Source organism: Lethenteron reissneri, chromosome 12 (assembly GCF_015708825.2).
Source record: "Lethenteron reissneri isolate LAM-NWPU_2019-01 chromosome 12, ASM1570882v1, whole genome shotgun sequence".
NCBI classification, from domain to species: Eukaryota; Metazoa; Chordata; class Hyperoartia; order Petromyzontiformes; family Petromyzontidae; genus Lethenteron; species Lethenteron reissneri.
The window spans coordinates 5,130,782-5,148,181 of record NC_083790.1 but is presented as its reverse complement, the minus strand read 5'-3'; the positions used below and the strand labels follow the sequence as shown (position 1 = coordinate 5,148,181).

At 50.0% G+C, this 17,400-nt stretch overlaps 1 protein-coding gene across 2 annotated transcripts in view; it reads left to right on the top strand.

The window, feature by feature from the left end:
• LOC133341792 (G-protein-signaling modulator 2-like) overlaps window positions 1-17,400 on the top strand; it is a 52,366-nt gene that overhangs the window by 17,479 nt on the left and 17,487 nt on the right. For both annotated transcript variants that reach the window (XM_061550514.1, XM_061550513.1), the window contains 6 exons: window positions 3,509-3,730; window positions 5,948-6,083; window positions 7,716-7,858; window positions 9,948-10,071; window positions 11,391-11,506; window positions 14,289-14,444. In XM_061550514.1, coding sequence (XP_061406498.1) covers window positions 3,509-3,730; window positions 5,948-6,083; window positions 7,716-7,858; window positions 9,948-10,071; window positions 11,391-11,506; window positions 14,289-14,444 — 897 coding nt within the window. The remainder of the gene's footprint in view (window positions 1-3,508; window positions 3,731-5,947; window positions 6,084-7,715; window positions 7,859-9,947; window positions 10,072-11,390; window positions 11,507-14,288; window positions 14,445-17,400) is intronic.

The window sequence follows — 17,400 nt, the reverse complement described above, 5'->3', positions numbered from 1 at the left end:
GTGCTCAAGTTGCAGGGGAAAACCCCTATTAGTATATTTTGGTACTGGCAAAGGAGGTCCCATGATGTAGCTGCTCACCCCGAGCTCTCATTACTCTGGTAGTGCGTTGTCTTTGAACTGTGCGTCTTTTGGCGTCATCTGGTCGAACACCATATGAGACTAGGCTCCAAAGAAAGCTGTCTCTGGTGTGGACCAATCAGTTTCAAAGACAATGGATAAATTATCAGAGTATTTTTTTTGTTTGCATTTGACTGCAAGTATTGTGGTTAATGTAAGCATGATTCCTTGCAAAAGGTGTCAGCTTTGTTGCCAGAAAAAAGGGGCAAAACCCTATTAGTATAACTGCTTTTTGTGTTTAATTTGTTGTCCTCTCCGTGCACCTCCGATTATCACGGTTGGCTACGTACGGTACGAAAGACATTCAACATGCCGACAAATACGTAAGGGTAATAATCACAGAATAAGATTTTTGGACAGCAAAATGAGTAATTGAGTCGATGTGACCTTGAGTCAAAAACCATGGCCCTATTATTTTAGAGAGCAGCAGTGGGACAATGAGATACCAGTACTGTATGCCCATCCTTGTGAGGATTTATTGGGACTCAAACATCGCACCTCCTGGCTTTCACATTCCTCCTCTAAGATACTGCATCACCAGGTTTTACCCAAGCGTACATCTCCTTCATAAATGGGAAGTTCAGGACAATCCACAGTCGTGCGATTGTGTCAATGCAACCCAAACTATAGATCATACAGTAAACCCTGTCGTCTACGCTCCTTCAACGAGAAAGGAAATAGTAAAACTACACGATCTGCCGAAGCCCTCTCGTGGCTAGCAGACCTCGACATTGACATTTAGCTCTCGAACATATCAGCGCACACAAGAATAGAATTACCAGCGCACTCAAGCCATCAGCGCCTAATGCTCCTGCCTTGGTTTCACGTGGACAAGCCCTCTCTGATCACTGTGGGGGCAGTTGGGCACTGCCTAAGGCGACAAAAAAAATCAATTCTCACCTTGCATGTCATGGGACATTGCTGTGGGTCTATTACCCGTGACGGATATAATCTATGCTCCCAATCTATTTAAAAAAAATCTCCCTATTATCTTACCGCTGGATTTTTCCTGTTATCCACAATTGTTGCATATTGTCGTGATTATCTAGAGGTGGCGGCAACTGTAGCTTATCCGGGAATATCGGAGATAAGTAATCTTGGTGCACTAATATTCTTCCGATTATACGTGCCTCTATCGATAAGAGGAGCCATCCAAAAGTGGTGGAACATTCACCGCATATTCCATAGATAACCAATGCGGATAGTGGGAGCTATTTTCACAGATAATAGGATCTGCCGAGAGCGTTCCCGCTCACCATATTCACGCGAATAAGAGGAGTCTCAATCTAATACTCAGCGGGTGGATATGTGTTCTTTCAAGGCTGTCACTTCAGTATTGAAGAGGAGAGAAGTGCCATTGCAACTATCTTGAAACAAATGCGAAACACGTGGCCTCGTGCGCATTCTCAGAGGCTAGAGCTTCCTGAAGGAAGTTCTGGAACGGGTTGCTTGAGAAAGACGCCAAAATCAGAACCAAGAAAGATGCCTATTCTAGATTTGAAGCTTTCGTGACTGCAAGGATTCATACTCTTAGTTCTTTCGGTAAAGTCACGTAGGTAAAAAATTAAATTAAAATTAATACAAATAAAACAATAATATCACGACGTTTCGGAGGCAACACAAGTCTCCGTCATCAGGTGGGACCGTCACAGCCAGATTTGCTGCATCAAGTGATTTGCTGCATCAAGTGATTTGCTGCATCAAGTGATGCTGCAAATCTGGCTGTATCAGGTGATTTGCTGCATCAAGTGATGCTGCAAATCTGGCTGTGACGGTCCCACCTGATGACGGAGACTTGTGTTGCCTCCGAAACGTCGTGATTTTATTGTTTTATTTTTATTAAGTTTTATTTAATTTTTTTACCTACGTGACTTTACCAAAAGAACTAAGAGTAAGATGCCTATTCTTAGGTTTTTTTCGGTAAAGTCACGTAGGTAAAAAATTAAAATTAATAAAAGTAAAATAAAAATATAATAAAAAACCCTCTCACTTGAAACAGTAATCGTGCTGTGACGGTTCCACCTGAAGACGGAAGCTTGTGTTGCCTCCGAAACGTCGTGATTTTTATTTTATTTTAATTTTACTTTTATTAATTTTATTTTTTTACCTACGTGACTTTACCGAAAAAAACCTAAGAATATGAATACTTGCAGCCACGAAAGCTTCAAATCTAGAAGAAAGATGCCGCCGAACGATTTGGCGAAGTTTTGGGGGGCGGGGGGGGGGTGCCGTACACAGTGGGATCAAGCGGTGCGCTCAAGATCGGAGGTGGGCGGGTGGGGGGGGCCGAGTCAATGACAAGCCTGCCATTGGGCAGACGACTCAAGAGGGAAAGTCTGAACAAGGCTATCTGCATCTCCCCTGTGTGCCCGTGTGTGTGTGTGATTCTGCGGTGGGTTTTTTGAGGGGGGGGGGGGGTGTTGGGGCGGAAGCGATCAGGACCATAATAATTGTTTCAAGTGGCAAGGAATCCGATGAGCTACAAAGCTATTTTTGACAGATGTCGAATAACGATTGTGCAGTGGTCGGCGCACTGTGCTACGAATCCGGCGACGCGGATTTGATTCCCACTCACAGCCAACATCAATGACGAATATCTGTAGCAGTCCTGGGCTTCCTCTAGTTCGACTTAACCTTAAATGGGGACTCGGTGGAGATAATGACGGGCGGGCATGGAGCTGGCCACCCAATATCTCGTGTGAGCTGTGCTGGCCTTCAAAACGTTGCTCCGCTAACAGCACGTGCCCATCGGAGGCGCACTGCCACCAAACCAGACTTCATCCAACATTAGTCTTTTGCTAGCGTAGTGGAAATGACAGCATTTACCTGGGTAGATCGAGTTTTCGGTATCAGCCGCTCACGTGCACAGCCGCGTGGAGCGCTTGTTGTCAATCCACTGCTGAATGAGCACCACCAACCCCTGACCCATCGCCTCCCCCCCCCCGTACCATACGGGTCATGGGAGTTATTTCACCACAGTTTACCACGTTGGTCAGCGCGAGTTGACGAAGGTGCTGAGCATACGTATGCGTATGCGTATGTTGAACTTCTTTCACACCGTACGTCGCCAACCGCGCTAATCGGAGGTGCGGGAAAGGACGACAAATTAAACACCAAAAAAGCAGATTTAAATGTGCATAACTACAGCGGCTTCCTAATATCGGAAGGAAGAGCGTTCCAGACGGCCGCAGAAGCGCATCTGAAAGCGCAGCGCGATGCGGCGGCCGTCTTTGCTGCTGTTGCCGCGAGGTGGTGGGTTGTTGCTGGTGGGCAATTTCTCTTCGTCACTGTGCGCTTCTGCCCGTGCGCGCACAACTTCTTTCGCACCGTACGTCGCCACCGGTGCTAATCGGAGGTGCGCGCGCGTGTGCACGTTGTCCACCCCACCCAGGATGGAGGCGTCGTGCCTGGAGTTGGCACTGGAGGGCGAGCGCCTGTGCCGGGCGGGCGAGGCGCGTGCCGGCGCCTCGTTCTTCGAGGCGGCGGTGCGCGTGGGCACCGAGGACGCGCGCACGCTGAGCGCCATCTACAGCCAGCTGGGCAACGCCTACGTGTGTCTGGGCGAGCACGGCCGTGCGCTCGAGTATCATGGGCTGGACCTCACGCTGGCGCGGTGCGAGCACGGCTGTGCCTCTGCCACCACCACCACCACCACACCCCCCCCACCCCTTCAGCCCCTCCAGACCGATAGCAACGACGGTTGTACATATTTTTAGGTTTTTTCGGTAAAGTCACGTAGGTAAAAATTTTTAAAATAATAAAAGTAAAATAAAAATAAAATAAAAATCACGACGTTTCGTAGGCAACACAAGCATCCGTCTTCAGGTGGAACCGTCACATCACGATAGACTTTACCAAAAAAAAACTAAGAATATGAATCCTTGCAGTCACGAAAGCTTCAAATCTAGACGGTTGTACAATTTGCCGAACGCCGTTCGCCAGCGAAGTCGTCATAATTCAAATGTATAATGCGGCACTCCATCCTGGGATCCCGATGCGTAATACGTAGAGAGCAGGAAATCAAAACAGAACCGGGGGCAACCGACCAAACTCAGGAGGGAAGGCTCGGTTTAATGAGATGGGATTTCAAAGCAGACTTCAATAGTTCTACCGACTCCGATTACCTGATTTCACGTGGCACGGCGTTCCATAGCTTAGGTGCCTCGCTAGCAAAAGCGGGGTCACCACAAGAGCACAACCTCGACCTGGGAGTGCAGCTGCATTCTGAACAAGCTGGAATCTTCCCGGTGCTTTGCTCGAAAGTTGCGGCGACGCCACCGTGGTGCTCGTGCCAGGCTAGGTGCAGCGTTGAGGCCGTCGTTCTGATGGAGTGGTCGAAGGCTTTGCTGCTGGCAGGAGGTCAAGGGGTCACGGGACAGACACGGGTGCTTGTTCGGGGTTGACTGACTGAGATTATTGACAGATGCACCGCCTGTGCTCCCCCACTGTGCACTTTCACAAAAACACTGACAAAGATCCCCCGAATAGCCTTCGAGCCAAGTGCTGTCCGCGAGTAGCACAGTATGGCACACGAGAGGGGGGTCGGTGGACAAAACCACCACGCCTGGCCGCCTTTGTCTGCCAAGTGTTGGTGTTTACACACCGCACCAAGTACTCATTTAAGGCTGAGTAAACCTATGGGAGGCCTATGACCGATGCATATGTTCTCCAACGATGTGAGCCATGCACCTACACGCACGTACACACAAAGACAAAGGTCCCCGGGTAGTCTACAATCGGCTCTTGTCTGGTGTGGACTCGAGTCATGTGACTTGGACTCGAGTCAGACTCGAGTCATGAATTTGATGACTTCAGACTCGACTTGGACTTGCATAACAATGACTTTGTCCCACCTCTGAGGTGTGGACTCGAGTCATGTGACTTGGACTCGAGTCAGACTCGAGTCATGAATTTGATGACTTCAGACTCGACTTGGACTTGCATAACAATGACTTTGTCCCACCTCTGCTCTTGTGACACGTGCATTCAAATGCAATGTCTTGGCCTCTCGCACTGAAGCTACCTCGTGTCCTATCCCCTCAGCTACAGGGCCTCCACAAGGCGCTGCGATTGTTGGGCCATGCCTCATCCACGCCTCCCCTGGCCCACACCTTGCATGATAAGCCACTTTGTTGAGCTATCATTTGTGGCCAGGTGGCTTTTGAAAACTAAGTTAATACCGCAGTGGGCTTTGTCTGTTAGGATGGGCATGGTTCGGTATTATTTGTATGTGTTTGTGTGATTTGTTTACCTTTCTTGTACTTTGCACTCCTGTCGTATTGTTTGTGTTGTTTGTTGTTGTAACGTTCTTACCCGCCCCGACTGGACATCTGTAAAACAAGAGCTTAATAGCTAATCGGATTCCTCCAGCAGAAAAACTAAATAATCTGATTCTGATCTTGCATCTTGACTAACTTCCAAATGCTCTCTCACCACCTCAGCCCACCGATGAGTCAGCCAACTTCAGCATTGGCACCTCATGAGGATTTCAGAAATTGAAAAGTGGGACCCTCCCAGATATTGGTCTCGCATTTACCACCGACGACGATGACGTCGAAGACGACGACAATGACAACGACGATGATGACGACGATGATGACGACGACGTCGATGACGATGATGATGAGGACAATGACGACGATGATGAGGACGACGACGATGACGACGACGTCGACGTCGATGACAATGATGACGACGAAGATGACGACGACGACGACGATGATGATGACGACGGCGATTACGTCAGTGAATCGACCGGCCACGCTTCCCCATGCGCCAAAACGAACGTCGGCGTCTCCCCCCCCCCCCTTCTCGCTGCTCCGGCCTCCAGGAAGATCGGCGACCGCGCCGCAGAGGCCAAGGCGAGCGGCAATCTGGGGAACCCGCTCAAATTCCTCGGGCGCTTTGAGGAGGCAATCGTGTGCTGCCAGCATCACCTGGACGTCTCGCGGGAGATCGGCGACCAGGTGGGTGGCCGCGTCTCGCCTCCCGCGTGCCCTTCGCTCGGTCCAGACGGTCCGGCAACCTGCGGGCTTCGGAGACGCAATGCGGCTGCTTGCTTTTTTATAAGTTTCTTACAAAAGTATTTGTTTTTGTTATTAACAAGACGATTCAGCATGGGACCTCCTTTGCCAGTACCAAAATATACTAATAGGGGTTTCCCCTTTTTTTTCTGGTAACAAAACTGACACCTTTTGCAAGGAATCATGTTACATCTGGTCGAACACCATATGGGACTAGGCTCTAAAGAAAGCTGTCTCTGGTGTGGACCAATCAGTTTCAAGGACAATGCATAAATTATCAGAGTATTGTTTTTTGTTTGCATTTGACTGCAAGTATTGTGGTTAATGTAAACATGATTCCTTGCAAAAGGTGTCAGTTTTGTTGCCAGAAAAAAAGGGGAAAACCCCTATTAGTAAGACGATTCAGGTTACACACACACAGAGAAAGGGAAGTTGACACCAGCACAAACGCATCACCGATGACAGTGCAATGGAAACCTCTCTAAACCGCATGTTTCAATAAACTGTTTCAATAAACTCTAAAACTCTGGTGTCTTCCTTAGCTCTGACACCTCTGTAGGAGGAAAACAGAAGGGGGGGGGGTGGCTAAATGCCCTAATGAATGCTCTTAAGAATCAATGGCCACTGGAGGAGAGGCAGTGAAGGGGTTCTGTACGCGGCTCTTTGAGGACTGCTTCGTGATGTTTATTTATTTTTTAAGGACCACCGTCTCGTAGTCACGTACTCTTGAAATATCGAGTTTTCACCGAATTATTGATTGCTGACCCCCCAACCATAGGAGTCCAGTTTACCATGGGAGTCCAGTTTACCATGGGAGTCCAGTTTACCATGGGAATCCACTTTACCATGGGAGTCCAGTTTATTGCCCAAAACGTTTCCTTTATATTTTATTTCGTCTTTGGGACGGTGTTATTGTAATGGGTCGTGGATGGGTATTCCAGCATGACAATGACCCAAAACACACGGCCAAGGCAACAAAGGAGTGGCTCAAGAAGAAGCACATTAAGGTCCTGGAGTGGCCTAGCCAGTCTCCGAACCTTAATCCCATAGAAAATCTGTGGAAGGAGCTGAATGTTCGAGTTGCCAAACGTCAGCCTCGAAACCTTAATGACTTGGAGAAGATCTGCAAAGAGGAGTGGGACAAAATCCCTCCTGAGATGTGTGCAAACCTGGTGGCCGACTACAAGAAACGTCTGACCTTTGTGATTGCCAACAAGGGTTTTGCCACCAAGTACTAAGTCATGTTTTGCCGAGGGGTCAAATACTTATTTCCCTCATTAAAATGCAAATCAATTTATAACATTTTTGACATGCGTTTTCTGAATTTTGTTGTTGTTATTCTGTCTCTCACTGTTCAAATAAACCTACCATTAAAATAATAGACTGATAATTTCTTTGTCAGTGGGCAAACGTACAAAATCAGCAGGGGATCAAATACGTTTTTCCCTCACTGTACATAGCTGTGTTATACGCCACCAGCATAAAGGATGGTCGTGTATCAAAACCAAATCATTATTATTCTCATCATCATCATCATCAAATAATAATTGATGTGCGTGTCACTCCGTGGGCCAGGCTGGCGAAGCGAGGGCCCTGTATCTCCTGGGCAGCGTGTACCACACGCAGGGCAAGAGCCGGGGCTGCTCGGCGAGCCAGGACCCCGGGGAGCTGGGACCTGAAGCCAAGTTCTGCCTGGAGCAAGCAGTCAACCACTACCAGTACGCCGATCATTTCTACTTGTATTCATTTAATTTAGATGGTTTAAAAAAAAATCTCGGTTGCTGAGCAAGGGGCCAATGGCGCAGAAATTACCAAGCGGTTAGCAGGTAAACAGCATTGCCGAAGATGTAATGCTGTAGATAAGTGTTTTGGTAGGTTTCTTGAAATTTGGAGCGGAGGGTTATTATGATAACTTTGGGGAAAGAAACGACAGGGAGGGAATTCCAAAGTGGTGCCGTGCGATGATGGAGCAGAAAGGGAAGTGGGTTTCACCTGCAAGTGTGGGGGTGGAGTGAACTAGGAGACTAGGCGAAATAGTCACTCTGGCAAACCCAGAAATAACACCGCCCGAAAGCGTATTAACATAGTGACGATCGGCCTGTTTCTATCCACTGCTGGCTGAAAGTCCTTTTCACGTCGTCACCATCCCTCACGTATCAATGTCTGCCGTGGTTGCTTCACTTTAACCTCGCTCCGGCGAGGCTTTTCGTGCCGCCTCGCCACCGCGGCCGCGTTCGCTGGGACTCGTCGTAATGCTGCTACCCTCGTCTCTTGAGTTAAACGTGGAATGACGTTCTGCCTCCCCACCCCCCCACCACCCGCACTATCAATTTGGAAGTGAGACCCACTAGTGCCCCGAGTGATACCTCCTAACGACGAACGGTATTCTGCAAACAATGGAATGCCCTAATGGAAAAATCTAATGTGTTTTATTTAATTTGACCAGGTAAGGCCCACTGAGCTATACGGCTTTTTTTCAGAAGCGACGTGGCCACAAATGATAGCTCAACGAAGTGGCTTATCACGTGCAAATGTATCGCAGCCATAATAGTCTAAAAGCACGTTTCTAAATTTGGAGGGAGACCCCGGAGGACCTGGAGAAAAATCCACGCGACCAAGGGGGAGAACGTGCAAACTCCAAATATACAGCAGGCGTCAGGGTCGGGATCGAACCCACGCCCTCCTGTGTACCAGGCGAGGTAGTTAACATCTCCTAGCCACCGTGGCGCCCCCAACGACAAGGTGGGGTGGGAAAGAAGGTGCCCGCCTCTCCAGGTCACAGGGTCACGTTACTCTCAAAAGTGGATATCCAAGTTAGAGAGGGGAAATCGTATCGGAGTGCAGATTTGTGGTGCATTGCTCATTCTCGTATCGCTTTTGATTCTCGAGTTATTAGCCGAATGAAAGACATACTGAACGAAACAAAGTTGTTAAGCATGTTACTGATCGTGTACGTTTGCCGCATGAATTGTTGTGGTCACGCATGCACGTTACTCCAGCACTTTGGAAGTACATTATACGCGTACTTAGTGGGTAACGCAGACTTCACCGTGAGCCCTGACACTCCTAAATCCACTGGGCTGTGAAGGGACAGCGAGTGCATTTCGTGTTTACTGTTCACAAGGCGATATTTATTCATAACGCCTTTGACCAACTCGCATGGAATGCTCCCCATTTCGTCAGATCTTGTAAGCTTAGCAGTTTTGAACCTGAGACTATTCTTGATTGGGCGACCACCGTTCACAAGACATTGCCGTAGGCTTCGGCACTATGCGGTGGGCAGCAGAGGGCAGTGGAAAAAAAGCATCCGCTGTCGTGCTAAACTGTACTTATATGCTGCCACACCTATTCTCCGATTAGCACGGTTGGCTACGTGCGGTGCGAAAGAAGTTCGACGTAGAGACACGCATACGTATGCTCCCCACCTTCGTCAACTCGTGCTGACCAACGTGGTGAAATGTGGTGAAATAACTCCCAAGACCCGTATGGCACGGGGGGGGGGGGCGATGGGTCAGGGATTGGTGGTGCTCATCCAGCAGTGGATTGACAACAAGCGCTCCACGTGTCTATGTATGCGAGCGGCAGATACCGAAAACTCGATCTACCCCGGTAAACGCTGCCATTTCCATTACGATAGCAGAAGACGAATGCGAATGTGAGCGGCGGTAAAGTTGGATGAAGTCGGGTTTGGTGGCAGTGCGCCTCCGATGGGCACGGTTGGCTTCGTACGGTGAGAAAGAAGTCCACCAACGCGCGTGCGCGCACACACAACGCACCCGAGCCGACCGCTCGCCGTTTGTCTCCCAGAGCCAACCTGGCACTGGTGCGGGAGCTCGGAGACCGTGCGGCTCAGGGCCGAGCCTTCGGCAACCTGGGCAACACCTATTACCTCCTGGGCTGCTTCAGCCAAGCCGTGGCCTGCCACCAGGAGGTGAGAACGCAGCCCAGCAGTGGCTGCTCACTGCAGCTCCAACCGATGCGAGGAACCCAAGCGGCACGGCCTCAGCCCTTCTCCAAAACCACCGGGAGGTAGATGAGGAGGAGGTTCGAGAGTATGTACTCGAAGACGAGATGGGAGTATAGCTCTGGTAGAGCAGATATCGAGTGTGCAGGATGTGCACTCTCAACAGCTTTGGCGCTGGGAAGAAATGAATGGCTCCGCAGGGGCGAGATGTTAACTACATCGCCTGGTGTGCAGGAGGTCGTGGGTTCGATCCCGACCTTGATGCCTGCTGCTGTATATTTGGAGTTTGCGTCTCTCTCTCTCTCATCACAGTGGCTAGGAGATGTTAACTACTTCGCCTGGTGTGCAGGAGGTCGTGGGTTCGATCCCGACCCTGACGCCGCTGCTGTATATTTGGAGTCTGCATGTCTCTCTCTCATCATCACAGTGGCTAGGAGATGTTAACTACCTCGCCTGTTATGCAGGAGGCCGTGGGTTCGATCCCGACCCTGCCGCCTGCTGTATATTTTGAGTTTGCAGGTCCTACGGTTTTTACCCTCCATATTTAGAAACAACGTGCGTTTGGAGTATCTATAAATTTCCACGTGGTGAGCCACTTCGTTGACTTATCATTTGTGGCCAGGTAGCATCTGAAAAACGAGTAACAGTATCTTGCTCAGTGGGCCTAACCTGGTAAAATAAAAAATATTTGAGTAGTGTTTTTAGTTTAGTCTTATCTGAAGGGCTTGAGGTTGCTTTTCAAACAGCGGAGTAGCTATCGAGTGTGTAGGAGGTGCATCTGCACTTAGGTCCGCAGGGGGTATGAAGAGGGAGGGAGTATTTATAGAGGGGCCCCCATCTCATCCTGGCACCCAAGGGCCCTTGCCAACCACGCCGTGCACGGTCGAGTCGAGGTGCGGTATATTGAACAACGAATGAGTGGGTGAAAACGACGGTATGACGTTAAAAAGTCTCATTATGATTACACTGTGTAACAAAGAAAATGTGTTCCTGGGTGGTAAGTGTTATTTCCTAATTGCTGATGCCTCAAAAGTACAGAAAGTGGCTATTCCCCACAAAATTAGCTTTTTTGACCAGGACAGTGATATTTAGAAATGTACCTATTTTCAATGCTAAAACGTATGCATTTGTGTCTTTCGTTCACATAAAGTCCTGGTCACCAAAGCAAAGTTTGTGGGGAATAATCGCCATTTTCTATACTTTTTTAGGCAAAAACAACGCTTAGTACCCAGGAACAAAAATGTTGTCGTCGGCTGTTTTCATTCATTTGTGATTTACTTTTGCAGCGGCTGGCTATCGCACGGGAGTTTGGAGACAAGGGGGCGGAGAGGCGTGCGTACAGCAACCTGGGAAATGCGCACATCTTCCTCGGCCAGTTCGAGTCCGCCGCGGAGTTTTACAAGTAGGCGCATTTCGATTTAAAGCTTTCGTGACTGCAGGGATTCATCTTCTTGGTTCTTTCTGTAAAGTCACGTAGAAGGGAAGTAATAAAATAATAAAAATAAAACATAATAAAATAATTCTCACGACGTTTCGGCCACAACGCAAGCAGCCGTCCTCAGGTGAAACCAGGTCTGTCGAGGCGACAGCGTCTGAATGTTTCTCGACAGACCTGGTTTCACCTGAGGACGGCTGCTTGCGTTGTGGCCGAAACGTCGTGAGAATTATTTTATTATGTTTTATTTTTATTATTTTATTACTTCCCTTCTACGTCATTTTACCGAAAGAACCAAGAAGAAGTAGGCGCATCACACGCTCGCGCTCTCTATATACAGGCACTCCTCTGCTGACGAACGAGTTATGTTCCAGAAGTCTGTTCGCAAGCCGACTTGTTCATAAGTCCCAACCACGCTCCAGTGGACAGCAAACACGTGGTCTACAGCGTGCACGCTAAACACGGGGGAATGGCCCTAAAAGTTGCATAATCTCCTGTAAGATGTAGATGCTACTGGTTCTTCACGTTCTGGAGATGTAGATGCCACCACCGAAATCTATTGCGCGGCGGGTGAACTTACGACTCTCGGTCCGAACAGGCAACTGGACATATGGACGGACAGATTTGTTCGTCACTTTGAAAGTTCGTAAGTCGAATGTTCGTAAGTAGAGGAGTCCCTGTATACGGAATGCTCGCCCACCCTTTATTAGCTCTGAGTGGCTTTGGATACTCCCAGGAGATGACATAACCGGGTCTCTTGACCAGGAGCAGTTGCAAAAGTTCCCCGGCAGAGAAGGTGTTAAGCCACGCTTGCTGAGTCCAAGCGCCGTTAATTGCTGTTGAATTTTGCAAAGGTATCCATTGAGTAACTTTTGTTCTCAGTGACGAGTGTCAACTTTCGGAGGTCATGGGTTCGATCGTCGTGGTCCTGATCCCAACATGACCCCTGAAGCCTGCATATTTGGAGTTTGCGTGTTTCTCTCCCCGTGTTCGTGTGGATTTTTCTCCGGGTTTTCCGGGTTTTCAACATCACGCGTTTGCATTTCCATGCGATAAGCCACTCCGTTGAGCTATCATTTGTGGCCAGTTCGCCACTGAAAAAGAGCTCTATATAGCTCAGTGGGCCTTGCCTGACACTATAAAAATTTGTTTAGTTTTTAAAATAAAAATTGTTTAGTTTCATTTTATTTTAGTTTTCATCCATGGAGTTACGCATATGATTGGTACGGAACGTTACGTGTGGAGTCGCAGTTGGTTGGCGTTGACACTCAGACTGTGTTGCGTTTATTCCTTCGCTTCGATTATTTGAAAATGTCTAAAATCCCCACTTGTGTTTGCATGTTACACCTTTTGTTACGTTGACGTGTATTTGCATTGTATTTATTAACTGTAGTAATGTACGTTTTGTTGTGGTTGTTAAGATGCTACCGTGCGTGTTTCTGATATTGTGGATTGATCCGAGCCGCGCCAGCACTAAAACAAACGCATTTTTTACGCAACCACTTCGAACAATTGTACAGCGAATCCAATCCCAACAATGTTCGTATTAATACATGAACAAATAAATATCGTAGGTAACTGCGACAATAATTATCGCGCTAATAAGGCGAGGTGTGCGTGCTACAATTATACGTCCCCCACCCCGCCCACCGTTTGCAAGAATGGCATCGCAACGCGCTCGGGTATCGGTTTACCCGCGCCTTCCCGCCGCGGAGCGTAATGGCATCATTTGAATTAATGAGACAAAAAAAACCACCCAGCAGCAATGCTTAGGGAGGCTCCAGGCTCGATACCGCACGCCCTGATGTCAGCTGCCACAGGTGCTAGGCCCTTCGCGTGAGCCAAACTCCGATCCCATGAACTGTTGCTCATTCGCCTGCCCCCGTGCGTGCGTGAGTGAATGCGCGTTTGAGCCAGCGTGCGCTTGTCAATGTGTGTGCGCGTTTGAGCGTGCGTGTGTCTGTGTGTCTTGCGTGTGCGTTTGAGCGTGCGTGTGTCTGTGTGTCTTGCGTGAGCGTTTTAGCGTGCATGTGTCTGTGTGTCTTGCGTGTGCGTTTGAGCGTGCGTGTGTGCATGTGTCCGCGTGTCTTGCGTGTGCATTTCAGCGTGCATGTGTCTGTGTCTCTTGCTTGTGCGTTTGCACGTGCGTGCATGTGTCTGTGTGTCTTGCGTGTGCATGTGTGTGTGCATGTGTGCGTGCATGTGTACGCGTGTCTTGCGTGTGCATTTGAGCGTGCATGTGTCTGTGTCTCTTGCGTGTGCGTTTGAGCGTGCGTGTGTGCATGTGTCTGTGTGTCTTGCGTGTGCATTTGAGCGTGCATGTGTGTGTGCGTGTGTGTTTGCATGTGTCCGCATGTCTTGCGTGTGCATTTGAGCGTGCATGTGTCTGTGTGTCTTGCGTGTGCATTGAGGGTGCATGTGTGTGTGCATGTGTCCGCGTGTCTTGCGTGTGCATTTGAGCGTGCATGTGTGTGTGCATGTATCTGCGTGTCTTGTGTGTGCGTTTGAGCGTGCATGTGTGTGTGCATGTGTCTGTGCGTCCTGCGTGTGCATTTGAGCGTGCATGTGTGTGTGCATGTGTCTGTGTGTCTTGCGTGTGTATTTGAGCGTGCGTGTGTCCGCGTGTCTTGTGTGCGCGCTTGAGCGAGCGCTCCCGTGCGTGCGTGCGCGCGTGGGTGGACGTGTGTGTCTGTGTTGTGTTCACGCGCCCGCGCGCGTGGGTGTGTGCGCGCGCATTTCCTCCGCGCAGGAAGACGCTGCAGCTGGCTCGGCAGCTGCGTGAGCGGGCGGTGGAGGCGCAGGCGTGCTACAGCCTGGGCAACACCTGCACCCTCATGCAGGACTACTGCCGCGCAGTCGACTTCCACCTCAAGCACCTCGCCATCGCACAGGAGCTGCAGGACAGGCAGGTGCTCCCCCCCCGCCCGCCACCCCGACAAGCTTGCGCGCTCCTCCTGCAGGGCTCCATCTCCGGCCGTGCCGTCGTGCCAATGCGCGCACGTGTCAATCGCCCAGCCCATTCTTTCGATTTCGCTCGCGAAAGGCTGTCGTCGGCTTTGCCGTCGAAACCGCGTGCGTTTGGTCACCGGCTGCCGGTCGAATTGGGTCGCTGCGATCCGCGCGGCGGTTTCGCTTCCGAGGCCGCGACCGGTGGACCTTCGCAGTCAGCCTCCGGGTTCCGTGTCGACTGATTATGATTGCCTCCGGCGCTTTGAGTGGCCGTGGATGAATTGCGTTGGCCGCGTGTGCGCACTCGCCCGCCTCGAAAGCTCCCAATGTCTGCGTCGCTTTGAACGTACGTGTGTTGAACTTCGTTCGTGCCGTACGTAGTAGCCAACCGTGCTGATCGGAGGTGTGGGGGAGGGGGGGTGAGAAGGACAACGAACCAAGCAGAAAAAAAAATCAGTCCTTGAGAAATTAGTTTTTCAACCTAAATTTTACAGAGCGTTCCAGACGGCCGCGGGAGCGCTCCTGAAAGCGCGCGACGCGGTGACCGCCGCCTCCGTCCGACGGCTATCCAGAAGCCGCCGCTGCGGGGATGACCGGAGTTCGCGCGACGGCGTTCCGCGCGCTTCGACGAGATCGGCGAGTGTATTGCGGTTCATTTGTGGCGTACAGCACTCTCGTGCGCAATAAGCTGCGGCCACCTTATAGGGTGCTGGACGTGTCAGCTAGCGAGCAGCTCGCTTATCTCGCCAGCTCAAGTGGTTGGCTGCAAGCGCAAGAGACAAAAGCAGAACCCTTCCAGAATTGACATTTCTCCCTCCCCCCGCCCGCCCGCCCGCCACCAACCCTCTAATTAATGCCTCCACAATGCGAGTTGGACAGCAGCTGCCTGCTTAGCTGGCCACAGGCCTGTCATTAGTGTGGAGAGTGCCACGTGCTGGTTGGGGTGGTGGTGGTGGTGGGGCTTAGTGTTGCGCAGAGGTCGCAAACGGGTTTTGATTCCTTACCGTACCCGTACCCGGCTGGGTACGGGTAGCCGGGTATCGGGTAGGGTACGGGTATCGGGTACCCGGTTGCGACCTCTGGTGTTGCGTCACCATCTCTTCGTCGCGTCCACCTGTTGACTCCTGCACGAGAGTGGGATGCACTTCGTAAGTCTCGGTGCACATTAGCAGCTGCAGAGTGCTCGTGTGTAAGGGGCCATTCATTGAGTACGTACGCATGGAGGGGGGAGGGGGGGTTAACCCAAATGCGTACGCGCGCGTATGGGGGGGGGGGTCTACTGACAATGTACGCATAGGAAACGGGGGTGGGGCGGGGGGGTGTGAAGCCTCGATAATAATTTGTCTCCATTGGCCTTCAGATGAGTTAGATAGTCCGGCGGTGGACTGTCTGTTTGCTTAAACACGTTAATATTATTAATCCTTGATCGCTTCTGCGTAGATTAAATATCGTCTGTTCTGTAGGATTCAGCGGGGGGGTTGGGGGGTGCGTCAGGCGTACGCACACAGGTGACGAGGGGGTATAAAAAGTCGGCGTGTGTACAGGGAGGGGGGGAGGGGTCAAGTTTTGACAGATTTTTGCGTACGGACTAAATGGATGGCCCCTAAGTGCACGCGCGCGCGGGTGTCGGGGAGCGGGTGGTGTAGCGGTGAGCGCCACGCTGCGCCAAGAACCCGGCCACCCGAGTTCGATTCCAGTGCCAGTGACGATTATCTGGACCGGTCCTGGCCTCTCCTAGATCGACTCAGCCTCAAACATCGTCACTAGGGAGACAAAGGCGGCCGGGCGTTGTGCTGGCCACTCACCCCTCTCGCGTGTCGTGCCTTCCCGGCCTCCATAGGTGCTACGCTCACAGCACTTGATCCAATTTTCTGTTACGGGCTATGCGGGGCATCTTTGTTTTGTTGCACGGAGAGCATCTGTGTAGCCCAAAAGCCGCCGCGCTCGGGTTTTATTGCGTAGAAAACGCTACGGATATTGCGCACGCAGACAGGCGACATAGGGCGGGCACCGGTATTTAATGCCAGTCAAATTATGTTCTATAAATAGTCAACATCAATAGAGAGCGAGCGTTGTGCATTATACCTCCTTGTATCACAGATCTGTATGGAGTACAATTTCCATTGCTTGAACAGGCATTCATGTACAGAATTGCATACGCTTGAGTCATTATATAGTACCGTACGTAGATGTACTGCCGTATTGTCAATCTACTGCTGGAAGCTTGCGTTCTCATGCTGCACGGGTCAAGGAGGTTATTTGACCATACTTCAGCCTTGCAGACACTTATGGCAACTGGGCATGCAACGTGGTCACCCATCAAAGCACTCTCAGTTCTCAATCCTAGCGAGCTTCTTGTGAACTCCGTCACTTCCAGGGTGATTTGGTCATAGCTTTTGCCTAAATTGACATTCGTATAGAGAATGGTTTGCAGTCTAGTACAGGAATCCACCGTTCAGGGTGCTTCAATTATTTTTTAACACTTCTGAGAATTTGCAACAATTCTAGATTTGAAGCTTTCGTGACTGCAAGGATTCATATTCTTAGGTTTTTTCGGTAAAGTCACGTAGGTAAAAATTTAAAATTAAAATTTGCAACAACGCCACAAGAAATGTGCCAACGGGCTCTGGAGACCACCTGGAGGAGATTCGAAGCACGTGTTGACAACGATGGCGAACAAGTGGAGACTATTTAACTTTTTGAAGCTATTAACATGACATTTGTTATCATGTTACAGTGTATTATCCGTTCTTTTCCCATTAAAAACGATAGTCCCATGTAAATGTTAACATGTTTTTGAAGCACCCAGTATATATGTGTTTGTGTACGTGTGTATATGCAACCAGTGCTTTATTTCAGCCACATCAGTCCGAAACGCTGTCAAGGAACTCCTTTGGCCATTCATAGGATTA